Source organism: Mobula birostris (genome assembly GCF_030028105.1).
Source record: "Mobula birostris isolate sMobBir1 chromosome 1 unlocalized genomic scaffold, sMobBir1.hap1 SUPER_1_unloc_1, whole genome shotgun sequence".
NCBI lineage: Eukaryota > Metazoa > Chordata > Chondrichthyes > Myliobatiformes > Myliobatidae > Mobula > Mobula birostris.
Genome location: NW_027274035.1, coordinates 160,275 through 182,820, shown reverse-complemented (window position 1 = coordinate 182,820; position 22,546 = coordinate 160,275). Strand labels below are relative to the sequence as shown.

The 22,546-nt window shown below is 42.0% G+C and overlaps 1 protein-coding gene across 2 annotated transcripts in view; it reads left to right on the top strand.

Moving 5' to 3' along the window:
• The window catches only part of LOC140191983 (uncharacterized), a 194,720-nt gene that overhangs the window by 131,947 nt on the left and 40,227 nt on the right, over positions 1-22,546 (top strand). For both annotated transcript variants that reach the window (XM_072249887.1, XM_072249886.1), the window contains one exon: positions 545-627. In XM_072249887.1, coding sequence (XP_072105988.1) covers positions 545-627 — 83 coding nt within the window. The remainder of the gene's footprint in view (positions 1-544; positions 628-22,546) is intronic.

Sequence of the window (22,546 nt, the reverse complement as noted above, 5' to 3'; positions counted from 1 at the left end):
GACAGTATGTGTATACACAAATATTAAAAGGGGTCTCAAAAAAGCTAAATTACCCTTCCAATAAATAGTACAAAAAACTGATTTCTCAAGTTTCAGCATTATGCCTACAATAGATTAGGATATATGTGAACCAAAATGTAACATAAATGTTCAAACCTGTTGAGAACCAGTGCTGATGAAAGAGCAGCACACAGAAAATGCTGGAGGGTCTCAGCCCAAGATGTTGACTCTTTACTTCTCTCCATAGATACTGCCTGACCTGCTGAGTTCCTCCAGTAATTTGTGTGTGTTTCTCTGCCTTTCCAGTATTTGCCGAATCTCTTGTGTTTATGGTGTACTGATGAAAGAGAGTTTATCAGGTGACTTGAAGGAGAGCAAAACAGAACAAAGTGCTTGTTTTGATTAGTTTGCATCATTGTTTATGAGGGGAAATTTGCATCTTTGAGCATGCCTGCACCAAGCAGTCAAGGTGGGGGGCAGTACCTGTGTTGTGAATTTTCGTAAGATTATTTAAGCATTTTACCAATTAGTTTCTGCTCTGTAGAAATACTTGCTGAGCAATCCAGCCCATCTGAGCACAGCTGTAGATGAACACTTCCTTATCAACGAGAGCTGCTCCCAAGTCCGGTAAGTGAATCATCACTATTGATTTTGGATGCTAAAGTATTACAAAACCTAATTTTTGTAGTTGTGAGTTCAACATAGCATCACTCAGCAAGAGTTGCTGCAGGAACATACAAGACCACAAGACATAGGAACACAATTAGGCTATTCAGCCCATCAAGTCTACTCCGCCATTCCATTATCGTTCCTTCATTACGTGCGATGTCATATAACGTGGAAGATCATGGTCTTTCCATAGCCATGATTGTTCTTGGAGTTTTTTTCTACAGAAGTAGTTTGTCATTGCCTTTTTCTGGGAAGTGTCTTTACAAGATGGGTGACCCCAATCTTTACCAGTACTCTTCAGAGATTGTCTGCCTGGTGGCAGTTGTCACATAACCAGGACTTGTGATGTGCACCAGCTGCTCATACGGTCATCCACCACCTGCTCCCATGGTTTCACGTGACCCTGATTGGGATGAACTAAGCAGGTGCTACTCCTTGCCCAAGGGTGACCTAGAGGCTAACTGAGGCTACGTCCACACTACGCCGGATAATTTTGAAAATGAAGCTTTTTCTCTTCGTTTTGACCCTCCGTCCACATTGAAACGGCGTTTTCATCCCCCGAAAACGGAGATTTTTGAAAACACTCTCCAGAGTGTGTAAATTTGAAAACGATTGTTGTGCATTGCAGTGTGGATGGGGTAAACGGAGATATTTTAAAACGCTGTCATGACAACACCACAACAACAATGCTTTTTCTGCTTCTGCTTGGTACTGTGCAAGCACTGCCGGACGGCTGTTATAACGTGCAGTTGGTGTGAATGGTGTGAGAGTTAAATTGTAAAGTGAGCTTTTTTGACTAGATCCCCTAAACTGATTTGATTGAGTCAATCTTTTAAGATATTAATGTCAGAAATACTGCGCAGGTCTGGCGGCAGAAGATTCCACTCTCTTGTTGATCTTGGGTAGAGGACGGCTTCATGCATGTGTTATTTACTTTATTGTCTACGTTAATAGCTTGTTTGGAGTTAAACATCTCCACTGCTTTGCTGACTTTGTAGTCATTAGTAACTCACAGAAACAGCTCACCTTCATTGTCTGTCTAAACGAAGAAGTCCGGTCTGATTTTTCCAGTGGAGGTTTTCTTTGTATCCCTCGAAGACATTGTTGAAAACTTTCTTTCGCTGTTGTTGGTACTGTAGTTTTTGACCAATGGAAATAGCACAACGCCGCAGCAGAAACATAAATATTATATGGTTTCTGTAGATGTGTCGGCGCATGCCCGGTAGGAGTAGAATTGCCCAAATATCCGTTTTAATGTGGACAGAGATATTTTGAAAAACGCCTAGTGTGGAGGCCTGTCGTTTTTACTTGAAACCGGCGTTTTCAAAATTATCCGGTCTAATGTGGACATAGCCTGAGAGTTGGAGCACCTTACATCTTCTTTGGTGGAGACATATCTCCACCCTGCCTTCCATTATGGCAGAGTTATTATCCCTCTCAACCCCATTCTCCCTGTAACCTTTGACACCTGTACTAATCAAGAACCTGAACCTCTGCTTTAAGCATGCCTAATGATTTGGCCTCCACAGCCATCTGTGGTATTGAATTCCTTATGTTGTTGAGAGTGCAACTTCATAAGAAAAATATAAAACAAGAGAATGCAGATTTTCTCTTGTAATGACAAACAAGAGAAAATCTGCAGATGCTGGAAATCAAACAACATACACCAAATGTTGGAAGAACTCAGCAGGCCAGGCAGCATCTATGGAAAAGAGTACAGTCGACCTTTTGGGCTGAGATTCTTCAGCAGGACTGCAAAAAAAAAAGCTGAGGAGGAGATTTAAATGATGGGGGGAGAGGGAAACAGAAGGTGATTGGTGAAATGCCGATACAGGGCTGGAGAAGGGCCGGTCTGATAGAAGAGGACAGAAGGCCATGGAAGAAAGAAAAGAGGGGAGGAGCACCAGAGAGAGGCAATGGGCGGGCAAGGGAATAAGGCGAGAGAGGGAAAAGGGGATGGGGAATGGTGAAGAGGGGGAATTAATAGAAGTTCGAGAAATTGATGTTAATTTCATCAGGATGGAGGCTACCCAGATGAAATATAAGGTGTAGTTTCTCCAAGCTGAGTGTGGCCTCATCACAACAGTGGAGTAAGCCATGAATGGACATAACGGAATGGGAAGTGGAATTAAAATGGGTGGCCACTGGGAGATCCCGCTTTTTCTGGTGAATGGAGCATAGGTGCTCGGCAAAGCGGTCTCCCAGTCTAGGTCGGGTCTCACCGATATGCAGGAGGCCACACCGGGAACACCAGACACAGTATACGACCCCAACTGACTCACAGCTGAATGACCACCTCATCTGGTAGGACTGTTAGGGGCCCTGAATGGTATTGAGGGAGGAGGTGTAGGGACAGGTATGGCACTTGTGCCAAGAGGGAGATCATTGGGGAGGGAGGAATAGACAAGGGAGTCGTGTAGGGAGTGATCCCTGCTGAAAGCAGAAAGTGAGGGAGAAGGAAAGGTGTGCTTGGTGGTGGGATCCCGTTGGAGATGGCGGAAGTTGCAGAGAATTATGTGGCTATACCCATTCATGGGGAAGTCTTCCCGAAGGAAATATCCAGAGCTAGAGTCCCGAAGGCAGTCCTCCATTGAGTTCCATGCTGACTGGCAACTCCTGGAACACCACTGGTGCCAAACTGTGTCGGTCTCTGTTATTCCTTTAGATTCATCAGCCGTGTGGAGAGGGGGAACCTGCTGCATGGGCAACAACTTGCTGTCCATATCGTACTGCCCTGGCTTGTGTATCACGTAGACAGCTAGGTTACAAAATTCATGGTCAACCTCGACCAACGGAGGGACTTGTGTTAAACTTTTGGCGGGAATTGTAACATCCAAAGTGTGATAACCCACGTCTACATATGCAAAGTGAATTAATGTCACCACTTGTAGTCGGATAAACCACATACTGTTGTGACAGTAGATGTGCACATAGATTCCTGTTTCTTTTGTACTTTTAGGACTTGGATGTTGGAAATGTGAAGCAGGAAATACAGTATATACCTCTCAAGTAATGTCTGTATAGCATTGAATGGGCGATGTTCTACACTGTTACTATTCTGTCAGGTGTATTTTTTTTGCCTACAAAACATGGAGCATTGGAAGTCTCCCCTGCTTTCTCTGCAGAGTCTGGGGGAGTAAACTGATGGACTGTATCTTGTTGGTTGTGAACTGCTGGCACCACGCCATCTGAATGAAAGTCAGTTCCGGAACAGCACATGCATGTTGTGAGTGACTTACTGAATGACAGATGGTGCTGCATCTGCCACAACACTCTTTGTAATGTCTCCACATGGCATCCACTGGTGGAGCACAGTCCTGCTGAGATTCCCTAGCACCGCTTTGGTGAGTCGCCATTTGGATCGTACACTAGGCCTGACATGGCATAGAATCTGGGACCACAGGGATGATTCTAGATTTGCAGAACAAGAGCGGGGAGAAAAAAAACCTCATTATTAATTTAGTTAAATTGAAGTGTTTCAGCACTTTTAATTTAGTTAAATATTTTTAAAATATTTATTTATTTAAATCTTAGTAATTTTAAACTGCAGAGACATTTGAAAACCATTGAAAACACTGTGAGCTTTAATAGAAGACAAAGCTCCATTCTCAGCATTGGGCTCTTGGCAAGGATAACTGGAGATGTTCCAGACCTCACTGGAATGAGAGTAATTGTAAAGTTGGAGTTAGACTGCGTAGGAATGAACTTGCAAAGTACATATGCATGGCTGATTGATTTATGTTAGGCATGGCTATAGGATATAAAATAACAAAGATAGGAAAATCAAATTGAAGTATAAATCAGTTTTGAGTTAGTTGAATTGTTGGAAGTCAGGAATGCTCTTAAGATCCTCTATTGCTGAGAAAACTAATGAGTGGATTACATAATTTTGGGGTTGATATATGGGTCTAACCTGAAAGTGAATGCTAGGAGCTTCTCACTGACCTGTCTAACCTGTAATCCCTTAATTTATTCCCCACTCCACTCATTAAACTCTAATTCCTTTCACTCCATTGTATAACATTTGATTATCTTATTTATATTATTTGATTATTTAACATTTTATTATCAGTACCTACCAGACAAACTGATTAAATAAGTAAGATTGCAGGAGATCTGGGCAGCCAAAATCTGAAAATAAACATTTCAACACAGATGCTCAGTTGAGAGGATGGGTATTCGGGACTGTTGGTCTCAGCTTTGAAATCAATTTTTAAAAATTTTTCCTATCAAAGTGGACAATTTCAATATTGTTCACAATATGCTCCATTTGCCGGGTATTTTTCTGCTCACTTACTATATCTGTATCTTCCTCTTCTTCAGGATTTATTTTTCCACCTATCCTTTTTCACAAACAAACCAGCCATCGAACAAGTTGTTTGTTTAAATTGTTCATTATGGAGCACCATTTGTTTCATCTTGGGGCGGCATGGTAGTGTAATGATTAGTGCAACGCTTTACAGTACCAGCAATGCAGGTATTTCCTGCTGCTGTTTGCAGGAGTTTGTACGTTCTCCCCATGACCACATGGGTTTCCTCTGGGTGCTCTGGTTTCCTCCCACAGTCCAAACAGGTAGCGCTTGGAAGGTTAATTGGTCATTGTAAATTGCCCTGTGATTAGGCTAGGAGTAAATTAGGGGATTGCTGGGCAGTGTGGATTGAAAGGCTGGAAGGGTTTATTCTGCATATCCCAAAGGTATCACAATAAATAAAGATAAGTAAATTGTAGAGCAGGAAAAAAATATATTTCTGCCTTCTCTCTGTTTTGCGATAGCCAGACAATCTTCTGTCTCTGCCAGTATCTCTTAGACCATGTGTTTAGTTTTTTGATGCAGCACCTTATTGAATGCTTTCTGGAAATCCTTGTGCAGTCTCCATCACTTCTATCCAGAGTACATGTTATTTCTTCAAAGATTGCCAGTAAATTGGTCAAACAAGATTTCCTTTTCCTGATTATCTAAGTGTCCTGATACAAAATGTTTAAGAATAATTCCTATTTTCCTGTGATGGATGTTAAGCTGGTTGGCCTTTACTTTCCTACTTCCTCTCTCCCCCTTTGAGCAAAAGAGTCACACTTCCTACTTTCCAATCTATTGGAAGCTTCTTAAAGCCTCAGAAATTTTGTGCAAATAAAGCCACACATTAATATTTTACTAACACGAGAAAGCCTGCAGATATGAGAAATCCAAAGCAACGCACATAAAATGCTGGAGGAACTCAGCAGCTCAGGCAATGAATTAAGTCTAAGTTTCGGGCCAAGATCCTTCTTCAAGACTGAAATGCAAGGGGAAAGACGCCAGAATAAAAAAGTGGGTGGAGGGAGAGGAGGCTAGAAGGAGATAGGTGAAGCCAAATGGGTGGGAAAAGTGAAGGGCTGGAGAAGAAGGAATCTGATATGAGAGGAGGATGGACAATAAGAGAAAGGGAAGGAAGAGGGAATCTCCGGGGAAGTAATAGGCAGGTGAGTAAAGGTAAAAGGCTAGAGTGCCGAATAAGAGAAGGGGGAGGAGGAGGGAATTTTTTTTCTGGAAGAAGAAATTGATATTCATGTATTCAGTTTGGAGGCTACCCAGATGGAATATAAGGTGTTGCTCCTCCACACTAAGGGTGGCCTCTTCTTGGCACAAGAGGAGGCCATGGACTGATAGGTTGGAACAGAAGTGGGAATCGGAATTAAAATACTTTACTAGCTACTCTTAAGACCCAAGTTGTGTGAACATCGGCAAGTTTTGGAGGGCCTAAATGTTGAGCAAACACAACATTTCTGATTCAGAGCAATGGGAGAAATTGGCTACTATAAGAACATTAAAGAGATTTTTATAAATTATTTTGTTGTTGGTTTCAGTATTTTTTTTTAGCTAGCAAGTTTAATAGTTGTCAAATATTTAAAGAACTTCTTTGTATTAATTTTTATAATACTTTTTCTAGTCAGATTCTAGGTGTTTCTGAAAATTTGTGAATCTAAAAACATTTACAGACACTCAGTTTAACTTAATAACACTGGTAAATGTGAACCTGAGCATAGAACCTCATTAGCTATTGCAACCTTTGTGTCTGTACAGCCGGCCAGTATTCTAGAAACTAAATCCCATGCAGAAGTCTCTCTCCGTAGCAATACTAGAACAAGCTGCATGACTCAAGGACAGGTGGACAGCAACTTCAGGGTGATGGTACGTGCGACCCAATATGAATGGGAGTGGAAATAGTGATTTGCTGGTTCCTTTGGCATCCATAGAAATCAAGTAATTTTAAATAATTAATTGCACAGGAAACTGAAGTATATTTGCATAAACTTAAAAATTATTGTCAAGAATTGAAACGTATCAAATTATTTTCATATTTCATAATGACAATTGTGTCAGTTTTTAGGATTGTCATTACGAGAGTCACTTAGAGCACAAAGGCAAATCTGAGTTTCCAGTTGTCTTTTATTTTAATTCCATCCCTCTGCCAGTCTAACTCTCTATGAAAATCAAAAAAAGGAAACTGCAGAAGAGAGAGTTTCTGCAGGCTTTTGATATTTATCTTCTATTGAGTTCACTGTCAGGAAAACCAAACTTGAAAAAGTTGTCCTGTGCTCTCCAAATCTATAGCTTGGTCCTATGGCAACTTTGGCTTCACTATTCCCTATGTCCCCATCCATCCCTTCTCCGCCCTCTCTGCAGCTTAAAATTAACTTGGTTTATTACTTCCCTGATTGGGATAGATAGAAAATCTTTTATCTAAAATGTTAACTCAGTTTGGCTTTCTACAGATACTGCTACCTTCTCTCAGCCAGTACCACCCTTATTTGTTTCATTCAATCACTTTTGGACTCCATCCTATCACAGACATTCCCTTTGTTCTCTCCAGACCTCTCCCCTTTTCTGCAACTGAAGACATTTGATGTCTAACTTTTCTTAGTTCTGATAACGTCATCAACTTAAAACATAAATTTCTATTTGATTTGAATGTGGTTCTGTTATGAAAAGATAAGATACAATGTTGCTTAAAATGAAAATTTTATGAAAATTTATGGCACCTAGAAACAAATTTTGTAACCTCTATTATATGATTTGCCCCTGGCCAGAATTTATGTTAGCTGCTGGAAATGAAATAAGAGTATATTAAGAGAATATAATTATAACATTGATAGAGAAGTTGCAAATTTTCCTAACAAGGAAAACTGAAGGAGAGAGAAAAAGAATCATGTTTTACACCTGAAATTTCAAAATTAAGTTTTTCGTCCAAGTGAATCAGGCCATCCCCATCTATTCAGCAAGAAACCTATTTTAGTTCCAGATTATCAGTCAATTCTGCAGGTATAATTGTAGTTATGGTATATGGAGCCCAATAAATGAATATGGTGAGTTTGTATTCACAAAAATCAATTCTCATTTGTAATTCTTTGGCCAGAGGAAGTCCTTTGATACAAGATTCAAGACCGGAAGAACCCATTTTTCTCTGTGTTGTGCAAGAGATTGAGAGATGCTTCAGAGCTGGAATAATATTGAAGATATAAATATTTGTCAGATATAATTTAGTTTCAGGCATGCTATCTAGAGCAGTCCCACAAAATAGGAAGTTATGAAATGATGTTTGGTGCTTTAATACCAGAGCTGTATCATCAATGGACTATATTTTCATTCCACGAGAAAGCTGCATTTTTATAGTAAGTGCAGCCAGAGTTCACAGTTTTAAATAAAGATAACATCACAAGTCAACTTTTGTGCACTGAGTTGTTGCCGCATGATTGGCTGATTAGATGTTTGCATTAATGAGCAGGTGTACCTAATAAAGTGGCCTCTGAGTGCGTGTCCTTGAGTAATGTGCCAAATTTGTGTCTGATTTGATCCTTCACTGATTCATTTGCTTTATGTGCAGTGCCAGTGCTTTAGTGAATGATCAGGTCAAGCAGCCAGAATGATAGTGAAATCAAAGCTGCGTTTAGTAAGTGGACTTCCTTTTGGTCATGATATCTTGATCTTTCTCAATATGTCTAGGATATTCTAGAAATGGTTTCAAGATAGCTAGTCCTGTTTGTTTTTTTCTGATGTAGCATCTGCTGTTAAGTTGTTCCAAATTGTTTAAGCCTTATGGATTCTTGTTGCCAATTTTTATTTGTTTCATTGCTGGTAGCTGATGTTTGCCTTATCCTCGTTCCCATCTTAATTTCCTTTCCATTTTGTAGTGTTATGTAGCCTCTGTTGTTTCATCTTCTTTGCAGCACCAACTAATAGATCAGAGTTATCCACAAAATAGTTTGGTAATTTTGCATCCTTCAGCTGTGGTGATTTTTTTCTGAGCAATAAAGATATTTTGTTTGAGGTAAAAAAGGTAAAGAATATAAGAACATAAAAAGAAACAGGAGTGGGTCATACGACCCTTTGAAACTGGTGTCCTATTCAATAAGGATGCTGCTTAACTGATCAAACTAAATAATCATTATCAAAAAAAGACAGCCTTTACATTTTTGTGAAGATATTGCAAACAGCTCAATAATGTGAAATAGGAATCCGCTAGTTTCAATAAGATTTGAGAATATGGAACTGATGTTCTTCATTGTCAGACAGATTATTTTTTGCCACATCTTGTCAGAAATGTTTTAAAACTAGATGATATCTAGTTAACATATATTGGTAAAAATCTGTTTGGCAAAAAAAATGAAGTCTACATCTTTGGGCCAATTACTCCAGTAGAAGATGGTAGGGAGGAAGAGAAGAGGGAGGGAAACAGGGAGGAGTGAAGTAAGGTGAAGAAGGAACAAGTGGGAAGGGACGCAGATGCAGAAAATGTGAGACAAAGAGCAGGGAAGTGCTGAGGCTCAGAGAAAGCAGGAGGACACATAGTTTGTTGCTGCCTGGCAGAGTGAACTGGGTGGAACTAGAGAGAACTGGGATGGTAGTGATGACTGTGATGTAAATTACACCAGGTGAGGACATACACAGCTCCTATCGAGTGTCGTTAAACAGAGAAATCTAGGTGTACAAGTACATAGTTCCCTGGAAGTGCCAACACAAATAAGACAGGGTGGTGAAGAGGGCTTATGGCCTGTTAATCTTACGCGGCTGAGGCAATAATGAAAAGAGTTGGAATATCGTGTTACAGTTGTATAAAATGCTGATTAGACCAGTCCTAGAGATTAGTGTCTGATTCTTTTTGCAGTTATGCAAGAGAGGAGTGTGATTGTGCTGGAGAAGGTGTAGAAAAACTTCACAAAGAATTTGCCTGCATTATCAGGAGTGATTGGATCTGTTTTTCCTGCAGCAGAGCAAGCTCAGAAGTGACATGATAGAGGTATATAAAAATATGAAAGACCTCTGGAAGATAGCCAGAGCCTGTTTCCCATGGTACTAGTGTCTAATACTGGAGGACATAGGTGTAATGTGAAAAGGAAAAGGTTTAAAGGGGACCTGAGGGGTGAATCTTAATCACTGGAAGAAGTTGCTATCTGGAATAAGCTGCAGGTGGAGCTGGAGGAGGTAGGTACAGCAATAACAGTAAGAAGTATCTGGACAAGTACTTGACTGAGCAAGGCATAGGGGAATACGGAATTAATGCAGGAATTAGGATTTGTGTGGATAGGGGAATACGGAATTAATGCAGGAATTGGGATTTGTGTGGATAAGCACGATAGCCAAAGAGATTTTGCTTTGCTGTACAAATCTATGATTCTAAAGAGGACCAGAGAAAATCAGGGATATGGGGAGTAGGAGAGGTATTGGAGGATCACTACTGAAACCTCAAGCTCAAGGTAAATTTATCATCGAAGTGTGTACATGTTACCATCTACAACCTTGAAATTCATCTTCTTGCAGGTTTTTAAAAAAGAAATACAGCAGAATTGTATGCAAGAAGCATCAAGAACAAAGCGGATGAGCTTAGAGCGTGGATCAGTACTTGGAGCTATGATATTGAGGCCATTACAGAGACAGATGGCTCAAGGGCAGGAATGGCTACTCAGAGTGCCAGGCTTTAGGTGCTTCAGAAAGGACAGGGAAGGAGGCAAAAGACGTGGGGGCGTAACACTGTTGATCAGAGATACTGTCACAGCTGCAGAAAAGGAGGAAGTCATGGAGGGATTGTCTACTGAGTCTCTGTGGTGGAAGTTAAGAACAGGAAGGGGTCAATAGCTCCACTGGGTATTTTTTTATCGACCACCCAATAGCAACAGGGACATTGAGGAGCAGATAGGGAGACAGATTCTGGAACGGTGCAGTAATAACTGGGTTGTCATGATGGGGGGCTTTAACTTCCCAATATTGATTGGCATCTCCCCAGAGCGAAGTGTTTAGATGGCATGGAGTTTGTCAGGTCTGTTCAGGAAGGTATCCTGACACAGTATGTTGATAAGCCTACAAAGAGGAGAGGCTGTACTTGATCTGGTATTGGGAAATGACAGGTGTCAGATCTCTCAGTGCGAGAGCATTTTGGAGATAGTGATCACAATTCTATCTCCTTTACCATAGCTTTGGAGAGAGATAGGAACAGGATAGTTAGGAAAGTGCTTAATTGGAGTAAGGGGAAATATGAAGCTATCAGGCAGGAACTTGGAAGCATAAATTGGGAATAGATGTTCTCCGGGAAATGTATGGCAGAAATGTGGCAAATGTTCAGGGTATATTTGCATGGCGTTCTGCATGGGTACGTTCCAATGAAACAGGGAAAGGATGATAGAGTACAGGAACTGTGGCATACAAAGGCAGTTGAAAATCTAGTCAAGAAGAAAAGAAAAGCTTATGATAGGTTCAAAAAACTAGGCAATGATAGAGATCTAGAAAATTATAAGGCTAGCAGAAAGGAGCTTAGGAATGAAATTAGGAGAGCCAGAAGGGCTTTGAGAAGGCCTTGGCGAGCAGGATTAAGGAAAATCCCAAGGCATTCTACAGGTATGTGTAGAGCGAGAGGATAAGACGTAAGAGATTAGGACCAATCAAATGTGACTGTGGAAAAGTGTGTATGGAACCGTAGGAGGTAATGGAGGTACTTACTGAATACTTTGCTTCAGTATTCACTACGGCGATTGTAGGGTTGAGTTACAGTGGACTGAAAAGCTTGAGCATATAGACATTAAGAAAGAGGGATATGGTTGAGCTTTTGGAAAGCATCAGGTTGGATAAGTCACCTGGACCGGATGAAATATACCCCAGGCTACTGTGGGAAGCAAGGGAGGCAATTGCTGAGCCTCTGGCGATGGTCTTTGCATCATCAATGGGGATGGGAGAGGATCCGGAGAATTAGGGGGTTTTGGATGTTGTTCCCTTATTCAAGAAATGGAGCAGAGATAGCCCAGGAAGTTACAGATCAGTGAGTCTTACCTCAGTGGTTGGTAAGTTGATGGAGAAGATCCTGAGAGGAGGATTTATGAATATTAGGAGAGGCATAATATGACTAGGAATAGTCAGCATGGCTTTATCAAAGGCAGGTCGTGCCTTACATGCCCTGATTGAATTTTCTGAGGATGTGACTAAACACATTGATGAAGGTAGAGCAGTTGATGTAGTGTATATGGATTTCAGCAAGGTATTTGATAAGGTACCCCATTCAAAGCTTATTGAAAAAGTAAGGAGGCATGGGATCCAAGGGGACATTGCTTTGTGGATACAGAACTGGCTTGCACACAGAAGGCAAAGAGTGGTTGTAGACGGGTCATATTCTGCATGGAGGTTGATAACCAGTGGTGTGCCTCAGGGATCTGTCCTGGGACCCCTTCTCTTTGTGATTTTTATAAGTGACCTGGATGAGGAAGTGGAGGGATGGGTTAGTAAATTTGCTGATGACACAAAGGATGGGGGTGTTATGGATAGTGTGGAGGGCTGTCGGAAGCTACAGCGGGACATTGATAGGATGCAAAACTGGGCTGAGAAGTGGCAGATGGAGTTCAACCCAGATAAGTGTGAGGTGGTTCACTTTGGTAGGTCAAATATGATGGCGGAATATAGTATTAATGGTAAGAATCTTGGCAGTGTGGAGGATCAGAAGGATCTTGGAGTCCAAGTCCATAGGACACTCAAAGCTCCTGCACAGGTTCACTGTGTGGTTAAGAAGGCATACGGTATATCGGCCTTCATCAACTGTGGGGTTGAATTTTAAGAGCCGAGAGGTAATGTTACAGCTATATAGGACCCTGGTCAGACCGCATTTGGAGTACTGTGCTCCGTTCTGGTCACCTCACTAAAGGAAGGACGTGGAAACTATAGAAAGGGTGCAGAGGAGATTTACAAGGATGGTGCCTGGATTGGAGAGCATGCCTTATGAGAATAGGTTGAGTGAACTTGGCCTTTTCTCCTTGGAGCGATGGAGAATGAGAGGTGATCTGATAGAGGTGTATAAGATGATGAGAGGCATTGATCGTGTGGATAGTCAGAGGCTTTTTCCCAGGCTGAAATGGCTAGCACGAGAGGGCATAGTTTTAAGGTGCTTGGAAGTAGGTACAGAGGAGATGTCAGGGGTAAGTTTTTTATGCAGAGAGTGGTGAGTGCGTGGAATGGGCTGCCGGCAATGGTGGTGGAGGTTTTCTATGTTTCTATGTTCTTGAATTTTACAAAAATGCTATCCATAAACTGAAAAAAAAACTGACGAACAGCAAATGTGCAGAAGAAGACAACGATTTAAGTAAAAATAATGCTGAGAACATGAGTTGTGAAGATTCTTGGAAAGTGCGTCTAGGATGAGTTCAGAGCCGTGGTGACTGAAGGTATCCAGGTTGGTTCAAGAGCCAGATGGTTGTAGGGAAATAGCTGTTCCTGAACCTGGTGGTGTGGGACCTATGGCTTCAGTACTTCCTGCTAGGTGGTAGCAGCGAGAAGAGGGCATGTCCTGGATGGTAGGGGTTTTTGATGAAGCTGCTTTCTTGTGGTAGTGCTCTATATCAATGTATTTGATGGTGGGGAGGTCTTTGCCCGTGATGGACTAGCTGTATCCTGTACTTTCTGTAGCCTTTTTCATAGAAACATTGAAACCTACAGCACAATACAGGCCCTTCGGCCCCCAATGTTGTGCTAAACATGTCCTTTTCATTCATGAGGTTTGGTGTTTCCATACTAGACCTTGATGAAACCTAAAATCTAGCTCGTTTTCCCTGTTCTGATGAGAGATCCTAAATCTAAAACGTTAGCTGTTTCTATTTGCACAGATGTTGCCTGACTAGGTGAGTATTTCCAGTGTTTTCTGTAAAGACAGAAAATGTCAGAAGCACTCAGAAGACCAGGCAGCATCTGTGCAGAGAGTTGATGTTTCAGGTTAGTGATTTAAAAAAAAATCTAAAATATGGATCTTTAAAAGGGGAGAATTCACCTACTTTTCCTCCAGTGCAAAAGAACAGGCAGACCTGGTGATGGGCATTTGCTCTCATTTCAAGCTTCCCTGCAAGGCAGGTCTCACAGACAGCAAACGTAGCTGTTAAAGATCTACTTCACAACCTGAGCTACTCTTTAACTGGAAGGGAGTGTGTTCACTCAGCATGCAACTTGTGGTGGTCAGCCATCACAAGGACCTCTTCATTGTCAATTCCAGCTACGCTGGTAGCTTTCGTGATTCTCTGATTCTTTCACAGTGTCAGAGATTGTTATCTTTCTGGGTCTGCACTGCTTCTGGGGATGGATATTGAGGGAGACTAAAGATTCATTCCTCAGGTAGCTTTCCAGTCCTTGCAGAACTTCAGTGAGAATCACTGAGCACCCCCATGTGGAGAGTCCTCCCACCACGAGGAGCATTACGCTGACCTTGGGAGAGCCACTCAGAACGAGATTTTGTGTCTTTATCACTCTCGATTGCATTGCACTGCACATTAGCTAAGGTGTTATGCTTTGTAGCAGTCCATAATCCTGGTTATCACACAAATGCAGCCGCTGTTTGAAATCACAGATTAAGGGGAAGACCAGCACTTTGGCAGTGTGAATACCTGGATCAGGCCAAACATGAAGACCAAGAAGAAGAGGAAAGCGAAGACAGCAGGACCCAATCAGTATAGTCACTCAACGACAGGAGCTCGGTGCCAGACTGCTCCGGCTATCTCATTCCCACATGTACTGTGAGTTAGCGATTTCTGATTCATAGAAGTTTTCATGCTGCTCAGAAAATTCAAACATTGCAGCATGCTCATCCTCCTGTCACGCACACACCAATAAGGGTGTTGTGTTTATACACCATCACAGGATTTTTGCAGTGCTCTTCCGAGAATGCTATTCCCGAAGCTGCTGCCACATCTTCACTGCAGCACCACAGGATTTATTCATGATTTCGGGCAGGTGACTTAGTCTTTCCCATTAGTGAGAAGCTAGACCTCCCTGGGCAGTTTATGAGTTCTGGCACCTTAGAGGGATTGGCTAATAAAATTGATGGCCCATGGCTCCAGCAAATCAAGATCAATTTTGTGTTGCTGTCAGTGTGGAGTTTGCCCGTCCTCCCTGTAACCATGTGCATGTTTCTCCTGGTTGTTTGTTTGTTTTCAGCACAATGCCCCTTACAAACATTTCAGTGTATACACTCATTTAACTGTACTCCACTTCTCACGAGGGATTCCTTCTGTGCCTTGAATTAATTTCATCAGATGGTGAATATTGTTGGCCAGAAACAACTTACAGTCTAAAATCAGTGGATTCGAAAGAATGAAGGACAGTGGAAGCAGATGGACCAATTGCCTTCGTTTTTGCCATGAAGTTGAAGGAATGGGGGCTGCCATTTTGTGAAGCTGCTCTTAATCCTCTATTTTTGAGCTGGAGTTGCTTGGCTTGAGTAGAAACAATGATGCTCCAGGTATTCTGCTGGACTATAGATAACTTCCAAATAGGAACTTATTTATGAGGTGTTCTTTGGTTAGATATAATTTGTAGGTTTGTGAATGCTGGGGTCTGTGTCTACCCTGAATGGTTCAAGCTGACTACTGGTTTCGTAACTGATTTCGAATGAAGAGCCAAAGAATTACCATTTGTCACCCGTGAAAGAATGGATGCTGACCTGGACGAGAGCCAGTAAGGAGGTGTTATAGGTCAGTCAATGACACTGAAATGCAACATTTGAACTGATAAGGAATGAACATAAAAGCTGAGATTTCGAACACAATGTAGTGACAACTTCAAAGATTAACCATCACAGATACAAGTGTGAGCGACCCTAGGTGGAACATGTGGAGAATAAATCTGGATGCGTGTAAGTCGGACCGTGAGGCAGCGGGAGTATTTAAAAGAGAGCAGTTTGTGGAAGTCAGTCATTTTCTTCGGCAGTTGAACGGGGCATGACTGTGCAAGCGGGTGTAAGTCGGACCATGAGGCAGCGGAAGTATTTAAAAGAGAGCAGATTAACGGAGCGGGTGACGGAGCAGAGGGAGACAGAATAGGGAGGCTTTGGCGAGCAGAAGCTGAGGAAGAACTTCACTCTAAGTGTGGTAAGGCCGGATAAGTTCCTTTAATTAATTTAATTACCTTAAGAGTAGGTAATGGAGGCAGCAGTTAGGGCAGTTGAGTGCTCAGTTTGCAGGATGTGGGAAGTCAGGGCGAGCACAATCGTCCCTGATAACTACACCTGCGAAAGGTGCATCCAGCTGCAGCTCCTGACAAACCGAGTAAGGGAACTGGAGCTGGAGATGGATGAACTTCGGATCATTTGGGAGGCAGAGGCAGAAATAGAGAGGAGTTACAGGGAGATAGTCACCCCTAAGGGTCAGGAGACAGGTGACTGTCAGGAGAGGGAAGGGGAATAGACAGAATGAGCAGAGCACCCCTGTGGTCATTCCCACCAATAATAAGTACATTGTTTTGGATACTGTTGATGGGGACGACCTACCAGGGACAAGTTGCAGTGGTTTCGTCTCTGGCACCGAGACGGAACCCTCAGCTCAGAAGGGAAGGAGGGAAAAGAGGAGAGCTGTAGTGACAGGGGATTCGATAGTTAGGCGGACAGATAAGAGGTTCTGTGGAAGAGATCGAGAATCCCCGATGGTCTGTTGCCTCCCTGGTGCCAAGGTCCACGATATCTCGGATCAAGTTCATGGTATTCTCGAGAGGGAGGGTGAGCAGCTGGATGTCGTGGTCCATGTAGGGACCAATGACGTGGGTAGGAAGAGTGAGGAGGTCCTGAAAGGAGAGTTTATGGAGTTAGGCACCAAGTTAAAGGACAGGACCTCCAGGATAGCAATCTCAGGATTGCTACCAGTTCCATGTGCAGACGGGTTTAAAAATAGTAAGATTGAGCAGATCAATACGTGGCTGAAGACATGGTGCAGGAAGGAGGGCTTCAGATTTATAGATAATTGGGCAGTTTTCCAGGGAAGGTGGGACCTGTTCCGGCGGGACGGTCTACATCTGAACTGGAGGGGGACAAATATTCTTGCAAGTGGGTTTGCTAGAGAGGCTGGTGGATTAAAACTAGATACGAGGGGGGAGGGCAACCAGAGTGTAGGAACAGATATAGGGAAGAAGGAGGAAAAAGAAAATAGTGAAGTTGTTTGCACCATTAGTGATAAACAGAGTAAGAAGTGGAAAATATCTTAAATGAATTTATTTTAATGCTAGGAGCATTATAAGAAAGGTGGAGGAGTTTAAAGCATGGATTCATACCTGGAAGTATGATGTGGTAGCTATTAGTGAAACATGGTTACAGGAGGGGTGTGATTGGCAACTAAATATCCCTGGATTTAATTGCTTCAGGTGTGATAGAATCGGAGGGAAAATGAGGGAGGTGTTGCATTGCTTGTCAGAGAAAATATTAAAGCGGTGCTCTGGTAGGATAGATTGGAGGGCTTGTCTAGGGAAGCTATTTGGGTAGAATTGAGGAATGGGAAAGGTGTAGTAACTCTTATGGGGGAGTATTATAGACCATCAAATTGGGAGCGAGAATTGGAGGAGCAAATTTGTAAGGAGGTAGCAGATATTTGTAGTAAGCACAAGGTTGTGATTGTGGGAGATTTTAATTTTCCACACATAGACTGGGAAGCCCATACTGTAAAAGGGCTGGATGGTTTGGAGTTTGTAAAATGTGTGCAGGGTAGTTTTTTGCAGCAATACATAGAGGTACCAACTAGAGAAGGGGCAGTGTTGGATCTCCTGTTATGGAATGAGATAGGTCAGGTGACGGAGGTTTGTGTTGGGGAGCACTTCAGGTCCAGTGACCACAATGCTATTAGTTTCAATATAATTATGGAGAAGGATAGGTCTCGACCCAGGGTTGAGATTTTTGATTGGAGAAAGGCTAACTTTGAGGAGATGTGAAAGGATTTAGAAGGAGTGGATTGGGACAATTTGTTTTATGGGAAGAATGTAATAGAGAAATGGAGGTCATTTAAAGGTGAAATTTTGAGAGTACAGAATCTTTATGATCCTGTTAGGTTGAAAGGAAAGGTTAAAAGTTTGAGAGAGCCATGGTTTTCAAGGGATATTGGAAACTTTTCGGAAAAAGAGAGATATCTACAATAAATATAGGCAGCATGAGGTTCTCGAGGAATATAAAGAATGTAAAAAGAATCTTAAGAAAGAAATTAGTAAAACTAAAAGAAGATATGAGGTTCCTTTGGCAAGTAAGGTGAAAATAAATCCCAAGGGTTTCTACCGTTATATTAATAGCAAAAGGATAGTGAGGGATAAAATTGGTCCCTTAGAGAATCGGAGTGGACAGCTATGTGTGGAGCCAAAAGAGATGGGGAGATTCTGAACAACTTCTTTTCTTCGGTGTTCACTAAGGAGAGGGATATTGAATTGGGTAAGATAAGGGAAGCAGGTAGGGAAGTTATGGAAAATATAATGATTAAAGAAGAGGAAGTACTGGAGCTTTTAAGGAATATAAAAGTGGAATATAAGTCTCTGGGTCCTGACAGGATATTCCCTAGGACCTTGAGGGAAGTTGGTATGGAAATAGCAGGGGCTCTGACAGAAGTATTTCAAATGTCATTAGAAACGAGGATGGTGCCGGAGGATTGGCGTATTGCTCATGTAGTTCCATTGTTTAGAAAGGGTTCTAAGAGTAAACCTAGCAATTATCGGCCTGTGAGTTTTTATGTCAGTGGTGGGTAAGTTGATGGAAAGTATTCTTAGGGATGGTATATATAATTAAGTGGACAGACAGGGTCTGATTAGGAACAGTCAACATGGATTTGTGCGTGGAAGGTCGTGTTTTGACAAATCTTATTGAAATTCTTGGAAGAGGTTACTAGGAAAGTTGACAAGGGTAAAGCAGTGGATGTTGTCTATATGGACTTCAGTAAGGCCTTTGACAAGGTCCCACACGGAAGGTTGGTTAGGAAAGTTCAATCGTTAGGTATTAATATTAAAGTAGTAAAATGGATTCAGCAGTGGCTGGATGGGAGACGCCAGAGAGTAGTGGTGGATAACTGTGTGTCAGATTGGAGGCCAGTGACTAGTGGTGTGCCTCAGGGATCTGTACTGGGTCCAGTGTTGTTTGTCATATATATTAATGATCTGGATGATGGGGTGGTAAATTGGATGAGTAAGTATGCAGATGATACTAAGATAGGTGGAGTTGTGGACAATGAAGTAGGTTTTCAAAGCCTGCAGAGAGATTTAGACCAGTTAGAAGAGTGGGCTGAAAGATAGCAGATGGAGTTTAATGCTGATAAATGTGAGGTGCTACATTTTGGTAGGACTAATCAAAATAGGACATGCATGGTAAATGGTAGGGCATTGAAGAATGCAATAGAACAGAGGGATCTAGGAATAATGGTGCATAGTTCCCTGAAGGTGGAATCTCATGTGGATAGGGTGGCGAAGAAAGCTTTTGGTATACTGGTCTTTATTAATCAGAGCATTGAGTTGGGATGTGATGTTGAAATTGTACAAGGCATTGGTGAAGCCAAATTTGGAGTATCGTGTACAGTTTTGGTCACCGAATTATAGGAAGGATGCAAAATTGAGAGAGTACAGAGAAGATTTACTAGAATGTTACCTGGGTTTCATCACCTAAGTTACAGAGAAAGGTTGAACAAGTTGGGTCTTTATTCTTTGGAGCGTAGAAGGTTGAGGGGGGTCTTGATAGAGGTATTTAAAATTATGAGGAGGATAGACAGAGTTGATGTGGATAGGCTTTTTCCATTGAGAGTGGGGGAGATTCAAACAAGAGGACATGAGTTGAGAGTTAAAGGGCAAAAGTTTAGGGGTAACATGAGGGGGAACTTCTTTACTCAGAGTGGTAGCTGTGTGGAACCAGCTTCCAGCAGAAGTGGTTGAGGCAGGTTCAATGTTGTCATTTAAAGTTAAATTGGATAGATATATATGGACAGGAAAGGAATGGAGGGTTATGGGCTGAGTGCAGGTCGGTGGGACTAGGTGAGAGTAAGAGTTCCGCACGGACTAGAAGGGCCGAGATGGCCTGTTTCTGTGCTGTAATTGTTATGTGGTTATATGGTTATATGACTATGAGGAACACCTGGCCAGTGTCGACTCCTTTGCCCAGCTCTTTCCTTTTCTATTCTTTGTCTATTCAGGGGTCATGGAAACCTAGTGAGTGTGCACACAGGTACTTAATGTATGAAGTCACATGCTTGATAGTTTAGACAGTAAAGGTACTTGTCGGTAATCACAGATTCTCCTGTGCTTCTCTCATCATTATTACTAAGGAGTGACCCTTGTAACAATATCCTCTTGACTATTAGAAATCATCTAAGTGCTCATCATGTCATTTACTTAAGAATGCTTACAGTTAAGTGTGCTGGTGCTTATTTAGGATGAGAGCAATGAGGATAACTCACTGAGTTCTGAAGGACATTTATCAGTCTCATCCAGATTAAACAGAATATTGCTTACCTAACAGGTGCAAGTAGACTTCACACTTGATCAAGAAAAGACTCACATTAACCTCATGGCATAAATTGAAGCAGCTGTTAATTTCGTAACTTTGCAGCCTTTCTTTGCAATTAATTAATACAATTATAGACCTAGACAATACTTTGATTAGCACACTGGGATCCTGCTGTTCCTGTGAAGCTTCTGGAAACGAAAAGGGACCCTAGAGCTTTGTTACAACCTTCTTCAGGCAGATATATAGTATTTTACCCTATGGAGAGTTTTCTCCAGTAATAACTTTGGACAGATTGACATTTCTGTAGCTGTAAGGCATGAAGGGTAGCCCGTCCTTCTGCCTGTTTGGCAGCTTGTGGTGATATGGCTCGGTGGAGATGGTGTCTTGCTCCCCTTACAGGATTGGATCCATCTTGGTTTCACTCTGTACCACTTCAATTTTTTTTTAATGAATTCTGCCTTTAAAGGATTATATCATTTTCAAGCATCTGCTTTATTTTGCAATGATTGCTAGCATTAAATCATAACGCAGTAAGAGAGCCTGATAATAACAAGCTGCCATTGGCAGCTCTGGTTGCTTCTGATGCCAGTCCTTGGTTACCTGGACAACTTACTGAGGCCGTATGAAAGGACAGCCTTGTCAGGAGCCACAGTCATTGTCTTCTCAATTTAAAAAAACTCCATTGAATGTAATAAAGAAATGGAAAAAGATCACAAAAATAGGTCATTTTGTGGCAAATGACAGTAGGTTATTTTTTCATCCTTATAAAATTCTTTCAGTTTACTTTTTTAAGATATGTGGAGTTCTAGAAAAGCCAGTGTTTATTGCCCACCCCATTTTTAATTGTAAACACAGGAGCTTCTGCAGATGCTAGAAATCCTGAATAACACGCAGAAAAAACTGGAGGAACTCAGTAGGTCAGGCAGCATCTATGGAGAGGAATAAGGAGTCAATGTCTTGGGCCAAAACCCTTCATTAGGCCACATCCTAAATGATCTAAGATGTCACAGGGCTACTGTTTGGAAAACTGCAATCCTTCTAGTGAAGGTACTCTCACAGTGTTCTTCAATATGGAGCCTGGTATTTAGATTCAATAGTATTGAAAGAATGACCATTTATTGCCAAGACTGGGTAACGTGTGACTTAGAGGGAAGGCTGCAGGTGTGGTGCTCTCATACACCTGCCACCGTCTTCTGTGAGGTGCTTTCAAATCGGTCCAGATCAGAAACTGGCATTCATTTTGTTATTGGTACAAAGCCTGTGAGCAGATGATGTGAAGAATAAATATCTTGCGTGATGAATGTAAGCCAATTAAGCAGGTTGCTTTGTCCTGTGTGGTGCCAGGCTTCCTGAGTGTTGAAAGTGCATTCATCCTGGCTAGCAGAGAAGTTTCCATCATGTTGTTGACTAGTGCCTTGTAGATGGTGAAAAAGACACAGAGGAGGTGAATTGCTCACCTAGCCTTTGACCTGCTCTATTTCTAATAATGGAATTCACAATAGCTCTCAATGCACTAGCAAAGCTCTTGATCATGTTGAGAAAACGAGAATTTTATGATTGCTTAGTGCAAAACTCATGGTCTGTTGGACAGCAGTATTCCTTGCCCTTGTGTAAGCTTCTCTTTGTTTGCGTGTCCAAGTATTTATGAAGTCCCATATGCTCTCCTTTAATCTCCTGCATATTTGCCAACCTCAGATGAAAGCTCCGAAGTTTGTTGAGTAGATTATTGCCTCCTTGGAAGCTTTTGTGGACGGTCATGTGTGCTTGAGGGTGGATGTTGGGGAACGAATGGGCTGAAGAACTAAGTGCACTAGTGCAGTGACAGAGTTGTTGTCAATGTGTGTATTGTGTGTTTGAGAAGAATTTGGCAGATGACAGAAGTGGGGACAGACTTACCGTGTGTTATGTGAGAGGCTGGGGTATGGTACATGAGGGAAGAGAGAGAGTTGCTCAGTGGTGAGGTGGGGAGGGGAGGGGGAAGTTTTGTGGAGGATGGATGTTTGAACCTTGCCCCTCACCAATGTCAGAAGCTCCCCACCACTTCACAACACTCTGCAGCAGATCCCAACTGTCCTGCAACTACAGTATGATTCTGACCCAGTACAGAGCCAACTTTGTTAGAAACAATGATGTTATGCATAGGGAAACTTTC